Genomic DNA, 20,878 nt, shown 5'->3' on the forward strand with positions numbered 1-20,878 from the left:
AGGCCCCTAGGATGGATCAGCCCTATAGACAGATCTTTCCAATCCGAAGCCCCCCAGGCGGTATTTAAGCGATGGAGGATAAATGTATGGAATAAGAGAGGGACTGTCAAAAAAGAAATTTACTTTTCTCTTACAAAAAGTCCTCCTTTCTACTCGTGCAAGAAATCGAATTCCCGGTTTTATTTAAGCAGCATTAGCTAACATTCCGAGGAAGGAATAGCTATATTTAGCAATGAATTGAAAAAAACGCACTGCTTTGAAGATTGGAACAATGGCTTGTCTTAAGCCTCATTGTTGTGTAAGACGTGTTCATTCCTTGCAAATTGCCAATTATCAGGGTTTTGTAGATACACTCATACAAAATAAAAGCTGAAAGCTAAATGGTAATCTAGTGAGAAATTAATGCTTCTTGGTTGTCTATCATTCCAAGAACCAAGAATATTTGTTGATACTAGAGGTAAAAATATATAACTTCAGTAAATGGTGTGAGCTAAATGCACATGGCTATAATTTGTATACATTTGATCATACGATGAATAATCCATGTCCCTCGAAATCAGAAGGAATTCACGTGTCATTTTTTTTCCAAAAAGAAAGGCTTACTTCTGGAGTTCTCGATTCTTCTTTGACTACTGACAGATGACGTTCGCTGAACTGGAATGGCAAAAACGTATGTATCTGAGTGTATCTAACGGGTTGCTAACTGTGGATCAACAAAATGCGGCTATACTCACAATCCTCCGGGACGTTATTCTCACGAGAGATCAAATGAGACGAAGGAACACGTTCTGAAAGTGAGAATATTTTTAAACAAGTTACAACTATACCGAGTGTATCTTCCCATTTCAAGGTGATTTAAAGAAATCACATGTAACAGAAGTTAGATTACTTTTGAATCATAGGGTTTACATTAGGACTAACGTGTAAAGTAAGCAGTGGCTTTAGAAGGAACACCCTGTACATAGAGTTAGCAGAAAGTGTCAAAAAGGAATATCAGGGCACCTCAAAGTACGATCTAATCATATTACCAGTTTCTTAAAAGGTAACACTGGAAAAGGTCTATCTAGGTTAGTGGAATACAAATCATCTTACTGTCTGGAGGAAGAGAATAGCCTAAGTCGGGGCAAATGGTACTAAATGTGATTAAACCTTTCCGAAGGTGATAAATTACAATTTCAATCTCTATCTATTTGAAGTTCGACCAGTTCTACGCATGCTACCTTCACACCTTTACACCCAGGATACTTAGACCATTCACCCATGGCGTCACATACATGTGACATGTTTGGCATCGCAGCCATAAGCCTAGATGTGAATTACGTGATTAAATCAAGAAGCGGTAGATTTGACCACTGTTACACTAATCATTGCGCTCCGTTCCACAACACTCATATTGAACATGGGAGCACAACCGGGAACACAGAGACTGCTTTGATTAATGACAGTGGTATTCAAGTTAAATTGAAAATTTTTATTTCACGCTTTTGAGAAGGAATGCTACCGCTACTCCACTGTCAAATCTTTCTAATATTGAGGCTTGCCAAGTATTAGCCAAATGCTGACAAATTTTACAAGTACAATAAGGGACTACTTTGGAAATAAAAATAGTTTTTTTTCTCTTAGAAGTAAACAATTTTGCAAACTCAACAGTCTTGGTTCAGCGTAAATGGCCTCCGTATAAATGAGAAGTACTGCGCAAACTTCTAGACTAGTCCATCCAAGTCTCACAGATGACTACCCACTCCGTCTAATGGTGCGTCGGTGAATGATAGTCTCACTGTCGTCATCTTCCTTTTTCACTTCCTCCGTAGTGATCACCTCCTGATCGCCATTTCGCTGCACCTGGATGGGTTTCCGCGTAATTTTTACACTCTGCGAGCCCGGACTGGTCGGTGTTGGGATCGGTGGTGGCAGTGGCGAGTAGCCATTGATTTGGGGCAGCGGCGAGCTAAGGAATTGATGTTGGTGGTGGTCTGAGTGACGGCTGGAGAGCTGTGAGTGATAACGGCTTGAGCCCATTTCTCGCACACTTTCTTCCCTTCGTGACCACTCCATCTGGTCGTCTTGTCCACCCTGCACTCGTACCGAGGTCTCGCGAATGGAACGCCGGGGCATCGAGATGTTTGTGGTTGGAGAAGTTGGATGGTTGAAACGGGTGGAGGATGTGTAAGAGTCACTGGCTCCATCTAAAAGACAAAACAACCCTAGTTCAACGTGAATATACGTCTTCGGAGCTACCATCTACCTATTCGAGTTGACATCCACCTTGGAGGTGATCATCAGATCCACCACTAGGGAAGAATTTCTGCGATCGCCACGAGAAAAAGAGGAAACAGCTCAAGTGCTGGAAAATTACTCCGCAGGATTTGGATCTCAATATAACTTTAGTGAACATTACCAATTTCTGAATCGAGGGGTATTTTACGCGCTTTTTATCAATGCCCTACCATTCTCATCCAGCCTGTACAAACCAGAACTGGACGATCGAAACCTTGCACAGTCAAGTTACGCCTTTGGTTTCCCTGATTGAAGCGCCTCGGACTACATTACTCAAAGCGTAGACGAGAGGGTCATCAGTAAGAATGCTTGCAACACCAAGCATTTACTTGGCACATTTTTCGCTATTTTAAACGCCATATTCGAAACGAATGAAACTCATTTGAGAAACAACCCTGATCGTTTTGGAAAACTTATTGAACTGTCAATATTTGGATAGGATCGATTTCCATAAACGCACTACTTTTATCTCATTTGATCACAAATGTTTTTCCCCGGCTACTGGGTTTTCCGATTTAAGTAATTATAAGGGCAATGTTTGTTATTAAGTCCTGCTTTAACTACACGTTACTAACCAGATATCACAACAATTCGCATAAATAAAGAGACCTTTTAAAAGGTTACATTCTATTGTACAGTTAAAGCAACTTTTATCATGGGGTAAACACACTTTCTCAAGTATCACTATCATTGACACCGAACAGTAATTCGTGTGACTTATTATTTACCAAGATTATTTTCTGCATTCTGACGGGTAAGAGATGGTATTCCTTCCTTTCTTCATCACCGGGTCCCTCCCTATTCCCTGGCCAAACGGCTTGATATCAGCCACCAAAAGCCGTTCTAGCCCAAGATAAAACTAAAAAAGGTAAATTTTATGCACGATAACCTTGGTCGGGGTTTTGAGCCCGTTTGGAAACGGAATTATTGATGCAAACCACTTTAAGCATTATTTTAGTACAAACTTTAAAATTTAGATAGGTGATTTAAAAGCTATTTTAAATGCTTTATCACTGTCCACACGCTTAGCAAAGTGGTAAAAAGAACATCAATTTATGAAGTTCCCTTTACAATAATGGCAAGTATTTGATTTCAATTAAGGGAAATCAAGATGACTTGTGCATCGTTGAGTCCTTTGGCTTGACCCCTTTTACATTGTAATAATTTGGACTTAAAAACTGACATAAGTTAGTCCAAATAAAGTACTTTTTCATTTGATTAATTTGCTACAAATTGTGCGACCCTCATACATGAAATCACTATTCTGAAGAAATGCGGAAGAAAAGTATGAAGATCAACTCTGCATCATAAAATCACATAGCTTAAGGGGTCTCTGTTGGAAAGAAATGTCACCCTCCACTTCTTTGTCATGTGCAGTCATGGGAACTTTTCAGCCATCGGACACCACTATCATTGTGACCAACGTTAACTTACACCCACAAGGGCATCTCTCTCCTCTATTAAAAGACTGATATTGCATGACACAGATGTACTGAAAAATGGCCCACATAGCTTTTACAAAACTAAAAGGCAAGTCTACATTACCAAAAAGCAGTAGGAATAGGATCCAATACAGAGGGCAAATTCATTCATTTAATCAACTCCCTCATACCATTCTAGTATTGGTACCTTTGATGTAGAAATTTAAGGAATCAAATTTTATATCCACTACTGATACGAAAACGGACAAGTTTAAATGAAGCCATCTCTTATCTCACCAGCATCCAATTTAACATTTGTTTCAACGGTATACACAATTATCACGAAATGCCGGCCAACAGTGTCCCGAACTTTTCGTCTATCAATATAACGTTATTTTTAGGAAACAGGCCTTAAGCTATAGGATGTTTATTTCCTCTACATGTCTTTCGATTTTGCCTCCATAGAAAACATTCCTTAGTTCTCACCGCTAATTAATTAAATTAACGATAAAAAATCCATCAAAATAAAGGGATTCACCACACTTAACAGTAGCGTTTCATAAGGCGACGGCAGGTCAGATACGTTAATTCCAAATCTGAGTCAACCATATTTCAGCATTACATACCAAAAATTCATCACTAAGACATCATTCCATCTTTCTAAACAATTTCTTACAGTTTTTTATTTACTGGAACTTTTGGAATCAAGAAAATCGTCATTTCAAATGAAATATGTGCCAAATGATTGACTTCCGAAGTTCATAAATGACTATTTTGAGGATGAATTCATACTATGTTCATTAGATGAAGCTGTGATAGCATAATGCCAAATGTTCACCACGTCTTGTCTTAGTGCGCCGTCAAAGGCCGATTTAAAGTAAGGTTTTTTAGAAGTATTGTTCTGCAACGGTACTTCCTTAGACTAGTCACCCAATGAAAAACACACCTCTTCTAAACCTGCTCCGCTTACAGCACTAGCTGGAGAGTGAACTACAGCAGGCATCTAGCGGCGGATGCCTCCATTTTGGCAACGGGCCCCTGCCTCCACGTCTGTAGGTTTATTGACAGCTGCTTCGGAGTTATTTGAGTCGAGAGTTGAATTACCTCTGTTGCTGCGCTTACCCGAAGCAGGGCATTTGCACTCGGGTGTACGGTGGCACCGTCAGTTGCTAAGGTATTTATTAAGGTAAATAGTCGATTAGGGCGTTCTAAACAAATAAAAGTTGATTTGTTCTAAAAAATCAATTCAAAATACATATATTTGTGAAAGCTCCTTCTTTCAAGTGTAAAGTCAAAACTGTTAACAGGAATACGAAATCAAAAGAAAATGAAGGATTCACGAATCTTGCGAAATTGAATACAAATGATTCATAATTTCCCCAACATTTTGAGAGGAAAAGAAAGAAAGAAATAGGCATTCATATAAGAATTTTTGTGTAATGCCAATTTAAAACCTCATCGGCACGATAAAACAGACAAACAAACCATTTGAAATTAATCAAAATGCTAGGTGGGTCTTCTGCAATTCAAAACAAATGAGGTTTGAAGATAACTGATATGACAAAAGATTTGAGTGGATAAATAAAATTCACTTATTTGGATTCTTCTATCATCAATCATCGGTACTTTGGCGCAAAGATTAAAAATGGGAAGCAGCCAAACTAGAATGGCTCAATTCTAACTGTAAGTGATAAATACCTCGCGGATTATATTGTCTAAACGAAAGAAACTTTCATGGCATTCTATGTCAAAAAAGGTGATCAATAAGTGTTTACTTTCACATGAATTAATAGTTGATTCTATGCTAACAATGAAAGCATGACAGCAGCATGTTCGTGAGAAAACAGGCCAAATCTTTGGTGAATTCACTGTTCTCCGAGTAAACAACTACCAACTGGTAAGAATTAAGATAATTTCTTCTAAAAATGAAAAAGAACGTGAGCTCTTTTAGGTAAAATAATGTCCCATACCAGTATGCCCTTTGTGAGGAATGATTCGCGCCTTGACCTTTTGTTGCAAAAGGAACTCTAACTGATCCAAACCACCGAAAACTGCGAAATACGCCCCCCAAATGCGGCGGCTAAGGCTATCCAAAGTCGCTAAAAATCCAATCTCATGTGATAAGTTTGAGTTTAGTTGATATACGCTTTGTAAGACATATTTCGCAAGCGGCAGAGAGTAAATCTAAGAACCAATAGGTTTTGTGACTGATTTGATTAGTATGGAGACTGGATTTTTCATGAATTCATCTCAGAAACATAGATCCAGATGATCAGCCTAAGTTCTCACGGGGCAGAAACACGTGGATAAGGCGGAAATGCACGCACACAGGCACTTTATGCGATGAGGTTGAGTAATGCCCATTTAATTAAGCATTTGTGAGTCAGCATCACTGTACTTCATTTCCAAAATGAGAAAAAGTACATTTGCCTTCTTGTTAGCTTCTGGTTAAGGAAAGGAACGGCAATCAATCCCGCAAACATTACTGCGTTCTGCTCCTCCTCTTTTCCATTTTCCAGAATTGACGTGAATGAAGAGGTCCCAGCAAAATCAGATATTAAATGATACAAATGGCTACTACCCCTGAGAGAGTAATTGGCATTAGGTTGGCGCACAAATTCTACCAATAAGTTTATTGTGATAAAGAATAAAATTTGAAAACAAGAGCTAGACCTACTCGAAAGCGAAAAATTCCTTGGTGAAGTAGCGCCTCCAGTGCTGGAGACGTAGTTCTCAGTGGACGCTTGCAGATCTTGGGAAAATCCGCCTCGATACATCTTCTGCTGATAGTCCCTGGAATATCCGGAGACACATCGGCTGATAGGTGACACTGTCTCTTCACAGCGATACATTCGACTCAAAGGAGGGGTTCGTACCTCTCCCATGTGTTCCCGAATTCGCTCGGGGGAATGAATGAAATTCGGTGCGGGATAGAGGGTCATGTTATCAGGATCGCGGATGCCAAAGTCTGTGCCTGTGACCTCCATATCTTCTCTACCCCTGCCTTGTCAGCATTCAACGCCAATGAATTCGTTGGTTAGCCCTCTGTCTATCAATGCGCTTGATGGCCTTATTTCTTTCTTTTTTTAATTTCCTCCTGTTTTTGGCGCCGTCGTATGCTGGATCTGCTTGCTTGAGCTCCGACACACTGAAGAGATGGCTTGCACGCGTGCAATGCAAATGTACGTGCGCATACGTGCGTACGTGTCCCTGTGTGAGTGACTGAGAGGGTGCGCATTCGATGGAGGGCATGTGAACAGAACTGATGCACATGCGTAGAGTGGTGATCGATAATTGCGTGTGCCTCGTATCGTGGTGCGCAAGTGCAACTATTTATATAAGCTCCGCTCATGCGATAGCTTCATGCATGCAGAGATAATTTCAAACTTGCCTTTGGCTCTATCCAGGGAGTGGTGAAAGGAAAGGTGAAGGGGAAATGAAAATTATCAATAGACAATTACTTATTTTTAAAAGGCAGCCACTTTCGCCTATGGATTGTTTTAATACCCCCAAACCCATCCATGCACAGTCTTGTTTTTTCATCAACTAAACAGATGACTTCAAAACACGAAAATCTCCAGTAGTTTTCGTGGATGGAATTTTTACATAGTTACTTTATGAAATGATTAGTTTTAAACCGTGTCAATCGTGAATTTGTCTTTAAAATGTCAATATTTGAAAATCGATCTACGAACAGAACTCTAAATTAATTCAAAAAGTCGTGATTTCCAGTCGCGTCTTTAAATAATTTGAGCAGCGGTTCTAATTATGTCCTTTTAACTTTAGCGGATGGAATTCTGTGCAGGTTCTAACAGTTTTGGATAGTCCCGTTTTGACGTAATGTTTGTCAACAGGACCACATAAAATGTAGGGAGAATGGTAGGTGTTTAAACGTATTATTAAACAACAGATTGTAAAAATATTTTTAAGGCCATCGCAAAGGAGTGATATTCCGGCATGGTGATTAGGATATTATTATCACGGTGACCACGCAGCAGTGATATGTCAAAATATTCGTAGTCTGGCAAATGAAACCCACATAGATAAATATAAACTTCATTTCACTAGCGATTCAAAGCATTTGAAATGATTCCCTAATGCCATTGAGAACAATAGTCTAATTATTCTTAACTGGCCTATTCCATAAAATGATACTAACCCACTCTTAGCTGGTTTACTTTGTTTTAATTATCTGCGTTTGTGGACTTCGTGAATTACAAATATAAAAATACCCATAATTGTGGACATCATGCAAAAACTAGTTTTTGGAAAAAAATAAAGCCCTAGCTACGAAAAAAGATGTTTGTGTCACATGAGAATATTCCCCCATTACGTACTCAAAACCACATAGCACTTTGTACTTTCCTTTATCATAGAGTAGCTTTCCCGTTATAAAAGCTCTTTGACGATAAATTTTTGATTTGTAAAAGTGACAGGTTTCAAATAAATTTTTTTCAATACGGCGTCACGAATACGTGACACGTGTTCTTCATTCGGTTATAATGACTGATTGTGTTAAATCTTGTCAAAAACAAGTCACTTGAATTCCTTTTTCAATTTTTGGATGGTAGTTAAGTTGACCAAAAAGTAACGCCGGTTTCATGACCATGTAGGAATTATGGTACACATTTGGTCAATTTTCCACCCAACATTCATAACAAATATTATTATTCTAAAATCCAATGAACCATCTTTTGGATTTCAAGAGTTCTATGAGTGATATGTGTATTAATCCTAACAATGAACATCAAGGTGTAGACAAATTTTGCCCCTGGAATACATATTAGATCCATAATGTCTAGTCCCTGATTTACAAATTATTCGTCGGTGGAGCGGTGGAAGACTACCTCATACTGTGGTTTCTCGACGCCTCATTGTTGATAGGAACCTTCAGCGTAGATCCATAGTTAAGGCCCCGTTTTCCATCCTCCGACATCATGCTACGGGTGCGCTGTAACTCGCGTCTCGTCTCCATCAACTCATCTATCAGACGCTGTTCGCGAGCAGAGCTTCGATTTTCCTCTTGTAGCGTGACCGGAGAGACACGGAGAACGCTGCGGTTGTCCACTGACAGTAGATCCACCTTAGACAGATTCGAGGTCAACTGACAACGAAAGAAGTGGCAGAGCGCTCTTAAACTACGTTATGGTACATTTAGAAGACGCTGCCATTTTAACGTTTCCATGGGTTTAAACCTCTCCGTTACTGTATTAAAGTGCACGTAAACACTTGATTAAAGGACTCAAATTGGTGTTACACTAGAAAATCAACTAAAAAAATTAAACACAGACAATAAAATGAATCACTCTATACGTTCATTCCCAAACTTATCAGATAAAGGGATTCGTGCTCGCGTTAATCCATACTTCGAAGTATTTCGAACCTCGTTGTCATCTTGCTAATTATCTATGGCAAAAAAATTAACAAAATAACTGAAGCAAATGCAAAGATGTAGTATATCACCAAAATTTGAGTTGTCAAATCTCATATTTTATTCAGGTGTTAACACACTTTGTTGTTTTGAAATTAGTTCTGGCCCAGTTTCTGATATATGTTCCAGCAAAAGGTCAAAACAAGTTTTGTGACGCAACAAAAATACATTCAATTGAACTGAAAATAATATCAGGAAGTTCTTTTATTCCATGATTCCATAATGTAAAACGAGACATTTTAGCATAGTATAACCATAAAATCCTCTTCTAAATATTTGTTTAACCTGAAGTTAAACGCTAATCAGAATAAGGGCAATTACTAATTGCCGATTAAACAAATACAGTAGCTCCCATATCACTTTTATTTATTCATTCAGATGCTGGTTCCCCTTTTATCTACTCATTATTTTATTTGTTACTTTCTGCATACATTCATTCACCCGTAATTCATTCATCCGTAAAATGTGATCAACTATTCGTTTCTACGTCCATCCACTGAATCATGCGTTTACTCGGTCATTCATTCACCTGTTCGTTCCAGACTCTACTTGACATTCGCGTTATGTTGCACTCCTCCTTCATAAAACTCGTTGAGTTTAATCCTAATTAAGACACGAGAGTTGTTAATCGGATAAAAAATGAGTTGTTTTACAACGGATTTAATACTTCCAAACAAAATTTACAGTAACTTTGCAAAGTTCCAATTCTTGGAATGAATGTCAGCCAGAAGGTATTAGGGCTCGGGTTTGTTAAAGTCTGGAACAATGCACTCTTTGAAACGAATATATTAAAACCGTTTTGTTCATGCCCATTGGACCTATGACACAAGATGGCCTCTTTTTCCTTTGTTAACCGTAACCAGATCTATCAAGCAAACAATTATTTAACAATAAGAAAAATCGCTACGATTGGAAAGCATGCCTCAAATCAACATGTCAAAACGACTTGAACGCTAGGTTGTCCTCACCATGGGTTTTCGTCCTACCAAAATGAACACAATTACAATTCTCCACGAAAGAAAGTCGGTTTTCTTTGCAAAAATGGACGCAGATTTTCAACTAGTGCTAGTAGCGTTTTGGTGATGTTGCATGCATAAAACGAAATATGCAGCATCTTTTTTATGCAACGTTAAAAACGTGTATTCTCATTGTGATATTAATACTAAGTGCATCCTTTAACTCCTGCTAGAACTGGGATATTCATAGCTTAGAGAATAGGTAGTTTTGAACATGTTCTGAGGGTGGCTGAATTTTTAAGCAATCAATGGCTGCGTTGACAAAAAACCAAAAATTGTTTCACTCTTATCGTAAGCACACTTATCCGAGATGATGTATTTGGCAAGTTCAGCTGCCATAAGTGGTGAGTGCATGCGGTAAGGTCATATGACCCTGTCTGTTCTGCGCGTTCCTTTTGTGCGCATTTCTTTCCATTGGTGACACGCCCTCCATGAGCGCTTATTTAACAATTCAGATAGTGTGACGGTCATTATGGAAACTAGATAAAGGCAGTTTGCAATTAAGTGTAATTGATATGAACCAAGATTTCGACAAAAAAGTGATACCCTGTGACGTCTTGCAATGAAAATCCAATAAGTTGAAACCTCAAGCGTTACACAGCTCATATGACGATTGATTGATTGCTTCAACTTCTAACATGCTGTCATTCTTCTTTCAACGTATTATTATCTAGTGGATAGTTAGAATATTTCATACCCTAAAAATGACTCACTGTTTCCTTTTAAATCCAATAAGTGGAAAAATGTACACTTCTTTACTCATGTAAATAATTGAAGTAATTGAGAACAGGGTAGTTTTATTAAAAGACCTCTACAAGGTACTACTGACTGACAATTTGCACAAAAAAATATGTGTTAATGGATATGTGGTTCTAGAGGGGTGGACATGAAAACCATGAGAGACATCTTATTCGAAAAGGCAGTCGGTTGAATACTACTGTATGTATTGATGTTCACACTTACAAAAGTTTGCAGACGTGTCCTGCTCAACTTACCAGTGGAAAGGTGCACGAGTTTAACAGTAAGTGTTTACTTTATATGATTATCGAATAACTTAGCCTATCACCTTTTATTGGAAAGTATTTCCAAACTTGAATGAATTTTTCATTCATGAAATACTTTTAACCAAACAACATTACATACGCATTTATTCTCCACTTAAAAGATTGTTCAGTAGTAATTTATGACTTGACTTATTGAGGTCACCAGTCAATTACTAACGAAAACTCACAGGGTAGCAATAAAGTAGTCACCTAAAAAAGGGCACCACTTTACCCACCGGTTTCTGGAGGTAAACATCCACAGGCTCGCGACCGCGCTTCATATGTCGTCTGATTAGGGTGGTGCTGTATCTACCGCCATCGCCACGAACTGTGCCGAGAGACGACCAGCGAGTCATGCTCGTGCGGTTGCTAAGGTTCTCGCGATGCCGCATCCGGTTGAGATCGTCCAATAGCCCATCAATCTCGGCGCTCACATGACCTCTGGACTCCGAGTAAGTCCTTGAGCGATAACCATCAAGCGTTTGGTAATTGGCTAATGGATGAAGGAAAGATGATAGATTAACAAAAAAGCGACACCAAGTTCTCATTAGACACACCTTAAGACCCACTAATTTCAAAGCATCTCATCATTTTAGCGGCATTAACGAGAGCTTATCTACCATGCGATTCGAATGAAGCATCGAGACAAGTGAAATAAATTAGCTATACTCAGTACACTTCTTTATGTAGAAAAAAAGCTTGAGGTGGCCCCTTTGACAAACGCTTAATGCCACAGCCCTTCCTGCAAGAAAATGCCATTGCATCAGTGAAGTTGACCAAATTTGTGATGATATCGCGTATTCTATTACCATACTTAAAACGTTAGTGTTGCATTTATTGTGAAAAGAATATTTAAATGAGAACTTAATAGTTATTCAAGAACTTAGAAGTACAGATTTTGAAGTCTCTTATCAGTCCCATCTTCGAAGAGATGAAAAATATTGTATTAAACACATTTGTGCCTAAAAATCAGGGATATCACAAAACCACTAGGTTCACTTCATCCTGTGTTTATGACTGGTTCCGATGTAGCTCAAGTCAATATAAAGGTAATTCTGACAGTAAAATGTTATACACTGGCAAGAAAGTGAAGAAAATCTATCAATTGATGAAAACCGGCACAGAAGAAGTGGTGGTATTGCCTGTACGAAGACAAATGTTTCAGAAGTGCTGGAGCATTGTCCTATATTTAGAAGCTGCACTCCGTATTGGCACAAAATGAATTAACTTTCAGCCACAACTTGCCTCAAATTTTCCGCATCTCTAGAAAGGCGTTTAACTTCATGAGGGTTTTAAAAATGACCTCAAGGTAATTGGAAAAGTAAGTGGTGCAAGCTTCGTATGGTTTCAGGTTAATACCCATATTTGAAAAATAGCTGCTCCTCTACCTCACCTGATGTTGCTTCATGCAAATATGAACAGGATAATTGGCTACGAATAAATGAGTCATCGAAATACGACGAAAAATTAGTTAGAAGTGTTTATCCGCATTCTGCAAGTTCAACTCTACCGGAGAACAAAAGCTAATCGTTATCAGGCGCTAAACTAGTAATTCAATAGCATTTTATTCTCCCTAATGTTATTGGTTTCTCAAGAGACTACCGGAGGTGAGTGGTTTTCGTGGTAAATCTGCGAAACTGCGCGCCTCGAAAACTTACTAATAATAGCAATCTTTGGAAGCGTAGATATAAGGCCCTATTTGCCATTTAGCGCTAGGGCTGAATGCCACTGTTTTAAGCGACCACACTAATTATCAGAAAGGCTCTTTCTCCCTCTTGTTAGCTGCGAATACACCCACACGAAGATAGCCCAGCCGAAGGAGGAAAATGGGTTTGGGAAATGAATAAAGTGCCAACTACTTCATGGGATAATCTCTTCAGGTAAACCTCATTTGTGGGAAGGTGTAAGGACTAGATGGATAATTTATCCGCGCAATTTCAAGCCACTCTTATACTAGTCCATATGTTCTGCATTATGTTTGATTTTCAACTTGCAGTAGAAACATTCCCATCATTCCGTTATAATGTTAGGTCTGGGCGTTGCTGCTACGGGCACTGGTATAAGGAAGATTCAAAAAGGACAATGCATCGACTCCCCAAAATAGAGCGTAATTTTTTGTTCACAGTTTATAGCAACAAACTCATATGCTGCACTTGTTCTTGCAGCTGTTGATAAGGTCGTGCAGGAAATGGTCCAGAAGGGCTTCATTAATAAGTCACACTATCAACATGTTTGTTAATACTTATTGGGAAATCGTTTTTTTTCCGTGAGCCATCATTTTTCCTCAGTTAGGTATCTTGCCGAATTGTGAGAAACTTTAGAGCCTTTAACGGCTTTACTTCAGTTAAGCAGTTGGTTCAAGTATGCCAACTACACGACCTTCATATAAGATAAATGTGCTCTTTCTTATTTGAGTTGAATTTTCAAAAATATGCATGCCACAAGCATTCGCAACTCTCATATCACAAGGTACAAATACCACCCTTGGATATTGCAGGCCGCTCTTATGGCTTACCCCCTGACTCTTCCACCGGATCGTTCACCTGATGATGACTTTTGATGACCATTGATGACCTTTTACTGACCCTAATATACAAAGCCATAGAAAGTACATATTCGCACAGATTTGGTGCTTTGTTCAGCCCAAAATCCCTTTCCACCTGAGGCTTAATCCATCTGACTAATTATCGCTGCTAGTTTTGATCATAAACGACAATGTAGTCCATACGTTTTTGGGATTTGCACTTTACTTAAAAATAATGATTTCATCGATAAAGTTGTTTACTTAGATGTTCTTCTAGAAATGGATTCTAGAGGGCAACTTGAGTCGCACACATCCGAAACCCCGGCTTTTTATCCGAGCTCACATGATGCAAATAAGTTACAGATGTTCATTAGTATTTTATGCTAACGATGACATCACTACGTTGTTTGTTTGAAACAGATTGGCCGAATTTAAAGCATGACAAAGTGAATGCAGAACGCTTTTGGATTGATGATAATTGCATTTTTGGTTTTGAGTAACCTTTGAATTGGTCAAATAAATTTATAACTAATGGTCTCATATTAGTAAAACACATCCAGACTGACATGATCAATTTCCTTATGCCATAGTGCTCAATTGTTTCCAGGATATTCACATGCTTCCAGAGTTGAAAATTCGAACATGTTTAATGGTTTAAAGCGTTACAAATTACCAAGGTTATGATAGTCGACTCACATAATTTAATCACAGCTAAAATTTAACAAAACAACTAAATTCCATTCCATTTTCAAGTCCACCATGAGAAGTTTGACAACGAATAGACGTTGCTCTTGGCACTACTATTTGACTTTCACAGGATCATTTAGTTTTAAACTAGAAAAAAATGTTTCGCACCCTTAAGTCTCCAAAATCTGACATCCAACTGTGTGATAATTAAAAATTCATAAATTGAAACGATGGATTTTACTTGGGGATGGTCGGAAATGTTTCAGTGGAACTGCTCCTTATCATACACTTTGCATGACCCAGGGATGGATTGTCAACAACTTTCACTGCTGCATCACTCCTAGCGTTGGGACTCTCTTGAGTTGCCAGGGTTAGAGACATTGGGAAGGCATTTGATACTAGGTCAGACCAGAAATATCATAGTCAAATTGGGTGATTTGTCTAAACAGGAATAGAAACTAAATAAAAATTGCGTGCAGTCCTTTTACAATGTTCACAACAATTTTATTAATTAACATTCCCTTGTATCAACCCAAACCTAATTACCAACAGCCCTCAAAATATCAGCAAACAGTGGTGATTTCGTATATAAGGAACCTTTCAAGGCTCCCGCGTCCGAGTGCCAACGCCCTAATAACATCCATCCCCTCGAGTCTAAGTACAAAACCAAGAACCTGGCACACGCGGGTACAGAGGTGGGGAAAAGGGCCCAAAACCCAATGTGACATTACATTATTGGCAGTGTACAGTGGAAGGTTGCCTGCCACCTCCTTTTCCCCACAGATCTGCAAAATAGCTGCTATTTTGGGCGTTGCCAATGTCCTTGAAGAGGGAGGAATACGAGCAACATGATTGGTTGGACTGGGGTTATTTGGGTGGGTGGATGTTTGATCCTATTCCTGGTATTGCAGCAAATGCCAAGACTGCTTAGCTAGAATCACTGAATCATAAATTTTACACTGCAGAACCTAGTTTATGGCTTCAAAGAGAAACTATCCCGGGCACAATCAATATGGAAATATAATTAAAAGTAACTTTTAATAACTGGCTTTGTGTTTGTTCAAAATTCTTTTTCGAATAAGGGCTAATATTTACTACTTTATTCCAAATGTTTGAGAAATTATGCGTAAGCATTAACTTACCTGGAACCCAAAACTGGTAACAGTCGATGTCAAGTGATGCCAGATATCGGCAAAATATTTGCCAATATGACAGATGTGCGCCAGTGGGTCATCCTGCTACTGTAAAGCTTATATGATTCATTTTCAACAAGCAGTTTTATTTCATAATTGGGATTTTGGGAGAATAAACAAGATTTTTAAAAGAAATAAGGTATATTTAGCAATTTTATGTATTATTATTAAATGAAGCTGTTTTATTGAACCGGTTCGAGATATAAGACAGCTTTCCACTACCACTATCCAAATGTTTGCTTGAAGACTCCAACAGTTAATTAAAATAGGTTAAAGGAAATGAAGTTATTTTTAGTATAGTGTAGTTACCTCATATAGATTGTAAATTACAAAGTATTCTCCTTGATCGTTCGATGACGATTGAAAATTCAATATAAATAGCTCCAGTTTAAAATTCGATTATCGAAAAATGCGATTGAAAAGTTATATTTTATGATAAAACTTACCCTAGCTGAGCAACATCTATACCTTATCGCCACTAACAGGTGTCCTCCAAACTTTGTTGTGAGGGCTATTAGCAATAACATTTATTTACATTTTATTCACTCAAACAATCATGAGTTAGTCGAATTTGAAGAAGATGCAGAAGGTCAAATATGTATGCCCCAAATTTGCTAAAATCTATCATCAGCCACCTTCGATATTACTGCTTAATCTACGATAGAGTCCAAGAAAACACGGTTGATTGCTGACCACTGATTAAACGATGCATATCACTCTGAAAGTGCACATACTTTGGCAGTGAAGTCAAAATTAGCATAGCTTTCTTGCAGAAAGGGTAGTTTCCTCTACTTCGATGCCAGGGATTCAATGACTCGGGCAGAAGTTCACCCAGATGAATAGTATGACACCTCAGGATTAGCAGCATAGAAAAATCCACTCTTTTAAGTTTTGGCCAAAATTTCCGCTGACATTTAAACCAGAGATTTCCCTTCGTCTAGCACCTTTATTTTCCTCACTCTGATCACATTTTCATTTCATATACTGACATTTACTCTGGCCGCACAGAGACAGCGATGTGCCATGTGTGTGAGCGATAAGTGGGTATAGAAATTGAATAAGTGCCCATATTCTTTTCTCCATCTCATACCGGTGCAGAAAACCAAACAACCATGGTTTCGTTCTGATGGCGTTTGCCAGTTGGTAGTTAACAGTCGGAAACTCATAAATAATGGCAATAATAGCACGAGTGTCTACAAAAACATTTGAAACTAGAAAAAGAGCAGAAATGTGTAGCACAAAGCCAAATAAATTTTGACAAGCACTCGCATGTAGAACCCTAAATCTACATTCCAGTTTTACTTTATCCTGCTCGAATATGACAATGATAGAACATTGGTATAAATGTTTACCACTAAACATTGTAGGCGATTGAGTTAAGGTGGCGTATGTGAGTACGAATGCTGCCCGAAAAGCCAGGACTTTTAAACCTGCCTTCTGATCTTGTGGAAGACTGTGATCGCTGTCCTTCAACCCACGACCTCTTGATGAAACTGCCACCGGACTTCCTCATTCCATCCAACTTGGAAGAATGCTTCAAATCCAGCGGCCCGTGCAAATTTCCTCCACTATCGAGATCTACAAAAAGAATAAACCAAAGCACTGAAGTCAGACATAAACAAGGCTTTGTAGAGGTTAAGGGACTGCTTCAAAGCTCACACATATCAGCCCTAGAAACATCCTGTTCATAGGGTTGAAAAAAGCATTGACAGCAAGTTGTATATGTAGGAAAGATTTTATCCCTCCTACTCCACCTCTTCTTCGTTCTAGACCGCTCCAGAACGCTCTGAAGGCTGGCGCACAGCCTCCAAATCCGTGTCTCCAAGTCCGTCTTCTCTGTTGAAGACGATGCGTCATGAGGAGCAGCATTCCTCACATGATCGATTACTTGAAATCGATACGTGGGTCCTCTGGAATATGGCCATGCATGTTCCCTTACAGAGGCTTCGGTGCCTTGACGCACCTCGAACATATTCCGCGAAATAAAACTGGATGTGCTTGTGTGTGTGTGGGTGTTTATTGTGACTGCGCCCACGCGCGCATACTTTTAATTGGCCAATTGCAACTGTCCATGCACACACATTCAATTGACCTGCTGCTGAAGTCGTTCCTTTCCACAATGTTGTTCACAATCATGTTCTTTTCATTCGTAGGAAATTAGCAATCGATATTCTAAGTTACTCAAATCGATATGCAGTCATCCAGTATGTGTAAAATTTGTCCAAACCTTTTCTCGGTTTCGTCGCGTGTATGTTAGCGTAGTTATGCATGAGTATGAAATTGTGTTGTAAATTGAAGTTTCAAGGAGAGGCCACAGGGTGGATCGTAAATAGTGAGCGTATGTGTATGCATAGGGTCGCCTTGCTCTTTATGCCATGCTAGCATGTGCACAGCAACACCGCCTACTTACTAGCAAAAGTAGCGCGCTTTTTTCGCGTAAGTTGTCAACGTCAAACTGGATGGGTTATGTGGGGATCTAAATTGGAGGCAGTGGAGGCAAAATACATTAGCGAATTCCCTAATTAATTGTTGCTTTGACAGCAAATTTCTTTGTTTTTACGGCGATATGATGACTATGATAATGCCTCGAAAACAGGTCACTTCAAAGAATGTTGACATGCTGGCAGATGTTTATACATTGATATATTTGGAATAGTCAGTGCCAGACATGAGTTATAACACCTGTAATAAAGCTAACTTCACGAGAGTTTCAGGCATCATTATGGCGCACAGTAATGAAGTAAACTCGAAAAATTTTTTACAATTCTTCCTCAACAATATGATTAGTAAATCTTAGAGTCCATATTTATTTTAAACATAGAAAGCCTCATCAGAAATAATTTCTGTTCATGTTTTATTGGATCATGTCTGTTTCTATGGTACTAGACACATATTTGAAGTAAATAAAGTTGGATAAGGTTATCCGAGTATTTGTAGTGATTGTTACTTGCATTAACTACTATGGATCCTTCTTTTCAGTCAGATGATATTATTATTATTTATTATTATTATTCAAATAAAAACTGTTGAGATGTAGAGTAGTCTTTCAGAGCGGAGCATTGGATTTCTCAATAACTCTTAAAAAATGGTATTTACATAAATGTGAATGAAGTGCCAGATGGCATTTAAGGACATTCATGAAGGCTAATTTTAGCTACCAAGACAAGGCGAACCCCTCTTTGACGTCTCCCACTAAAAATTGTGATCTAAGTGAAAAGTGGCGTAGAGAATGGTCAGGTTTTTGGGAAGGAAAAATCTCACTAACAATTCGCCACCCAAATATGTGGATAAGCAGTAGAGTCGCGCCAAAATCGTCTAATCTTTACTTCAAATGAGACGAAGTCTGCGTTATTTTACTGAGTGTTATTCACAACTTAACTATCTTATTAACTGAGTTCTATTTATTTATTTGTTTTTATTCAGAGCGTAAGCCCTTTCGGATTTTTTAGTTTTCGCTACCCCAGTAAATCGTAGACGTTTGCTGCGTAGAAAGTGGAAGTAGTGCTCCACTTTGAAAGTGGCTACTTTGGTTATACTACTGCCATTAAAGAGTTGAGGAATTCAGTAGCTACTTTATTTCGAAACTTGGTCGCGGGTAGCAGTAATGGTAATTCGAAAAAAATTGATTTGCATCGAGGTCGCACTTTTTCACCATCTTTCACGCATCTCGTCAGCTGAAAGTTGCGGTCGCGGTGGAATGTACTTTCCAAGGTCAATTTTCCCATGGTGTGTTGATAAAAGTACACAAGGTGGAGGAAGTTGTAGCAATGGCATATCCTCCCCCAAACGAAGGCTATGTGCTGCACTTCACAAATGCCAATGTTAATGGTGCCAATGGCCATTAAGCAATCTGATTTGATTTGATCTAAGCAGTCGAAGAAAACATGGAAGTACACATTTTGGCACCGGCGATGGTTAGGTTCGCAAAAGAAGATGGATGTCTCCTGTTCAGATAAGATGCGTACCACCGCAGGCATACGATCGCAACATTAAAATCGAATGCATTTTCTAACTTGAAACGATGTAATTACTTGAACCTCTATAAGTTCTATTGGTCTAACTTCAGTGTGAGGTTAAACAAGTATTTGTTATGTATTTAATCAAATAATGTCCAGGACTGGATATTTGCATCATTGATCAAGTGGAATATCGTTAAAGTTCTATGTCATTAAGCAGTCCCACTCGTGATTATGCAAATTCCACAAAACAAAAATCTAATTCGATGAAAGGGCGATCAGTCGAATAGATCGGAATGGAAATCAAAAACCTAGTTGTGCAAACTAATAAGCACTCGTTCCACTAAAATGGGTCGGAAACTCCGGCATTTGATACAGCACTGTTTTCATTTACTTTTAAGAAAAGATGCGTTTGTTTTATCTTAAATGATAAGTATCTAACTGGAACTATCCCCAATTTCAGGAATTCTTTTTAAAGCAAGGTCAGAGTCATCAATCTCCAAGTTTTGGAAATGACTTCTAACAAGTGCGTTACCAGCGTCATATACGTGTGACGTCCAAATTTCCTTACCTGACTTTACACATCAGATAATATGTTCTCCAGAGGTTAAACGAAATCAAATAGTGAAATAGACATAAGCTATTCTATCTCTTCTCGAAGGATAATTGACGAGTGATGTAATTTAAGGTTAATAAAAAAACCCACACACTCAAGAGGAACGTCCCATCACGTAATGGCATTAAGAGAACTCCATACCATTGTAGATGGAGCATAAGCAGATTTAATGTCGCGGAATAACCTTATACTACCTAAGCTATGTAACGGATGCCGCTTTTGCATTGGAAATCTGAGAAATTATTACATATTTAATAACCTACACATTAAAAAATTCACCCAAATGGGGTATGGGAAAAAGAACTTTTGAATCACAGGTTCTTTGACAAGTCTACCTCTCTTTATAAACGCCTTGCCACCTTGTTAATATTAATAGTGATTCGAAATGACGATTTGGCTCCGTTACGTATTCGATATATTAAACTTAGATTAAGGAAAAACACCTTAGAGTATTATAGAGGCCTTTTCATTCATTAATTTGGGCTTATTTCTCTTAGCAGAGTAACAAAAGTACATGGGAAACAGTGCTTTCCACATTTAAACCACATTTATTTACTCACAACGGGGCTGATCGCAATCATCATGGCTTACCAATCATGAACGACTTGGATGCATCACACCGCAAGGCCCACGAAGGAAAGAGAACTTACAAGGAACAATCGTTCAGAGACGCTTGATTATCTCTTGGAAAGGAAAAGTTAGGGGAGGAGATTC

The 20,878-nt window shown here is 38.6% G+C and overlaps 2 protein-coding genes across 2 annotated transcripts in view; both read right to left on the bottom strand. All coding sequences in view use genetic code 11, as the record gives it.

The window, feature by feature from the left end:
• Positions 1-6,685, bottom strand: part of EGR_10012 (Tensin-1) — a gene marked incomplete at both ends in the record, with an annotated part of 19,286 nt that extends 12,601 nt beyond the window's left edge. Inside the window, 4 exons of the mRNA XM_024499261.1 lie at positions 604-654; positions 735-788; positions 1,743-2,186; positions 6,376-6,685. Coding sequence (XP_024346325.1) covers positions 604-654; positions 735-788; positions 1,743-2,186; positions 6,376-6,685 — 859 coding nt within the window. The remainder of the gene's footprint in view (positions 1-603; positions 655-734; positions 789-1,742; positions 2,187-6,375) is intronic.
• Positions 6,686-7,027: 342 nt separating this feature from the next.
• EGR_10013 (hypothetical protein) lies at positions 7,028-17,564 on the bottom strand (the record flags this gene model as incomplete). Its single annotated transcript, XM_024499262.1, has 7 exons — positions 7,028-7,097; positions 8,546-8,802; positions 11,425-11,681; positions 13,704-13,774; positions 14,641-14,797; positions 16,991-17,170; positions 17,252-17,564. 7 exons carry the CDS (start codon positions 17,562-17,564, stop codon positions 7,028-7,030), a joined length of 1,305 nt encoding a protein of 434 aa, XP_024346326.1.
• Between the last annotated feature and the right edge of the window lie 3,314 nt (positions 17,565-20,878).

Source organism: Echinococcus granulosus (assembly GCF_000524195.1).
Source record: "Echinococcus granulosus chromosome Unknown EG_S00183, whole genome shotgun sequence".
Classification (NCBI taxonomy): domain Eukaryota; kingdom Metazoa; phylum Platyhelminthes; class Cestoda; order Cyclophyllidea; family Taeniidae; genus Echinococcus; species Echinococcus granulosus.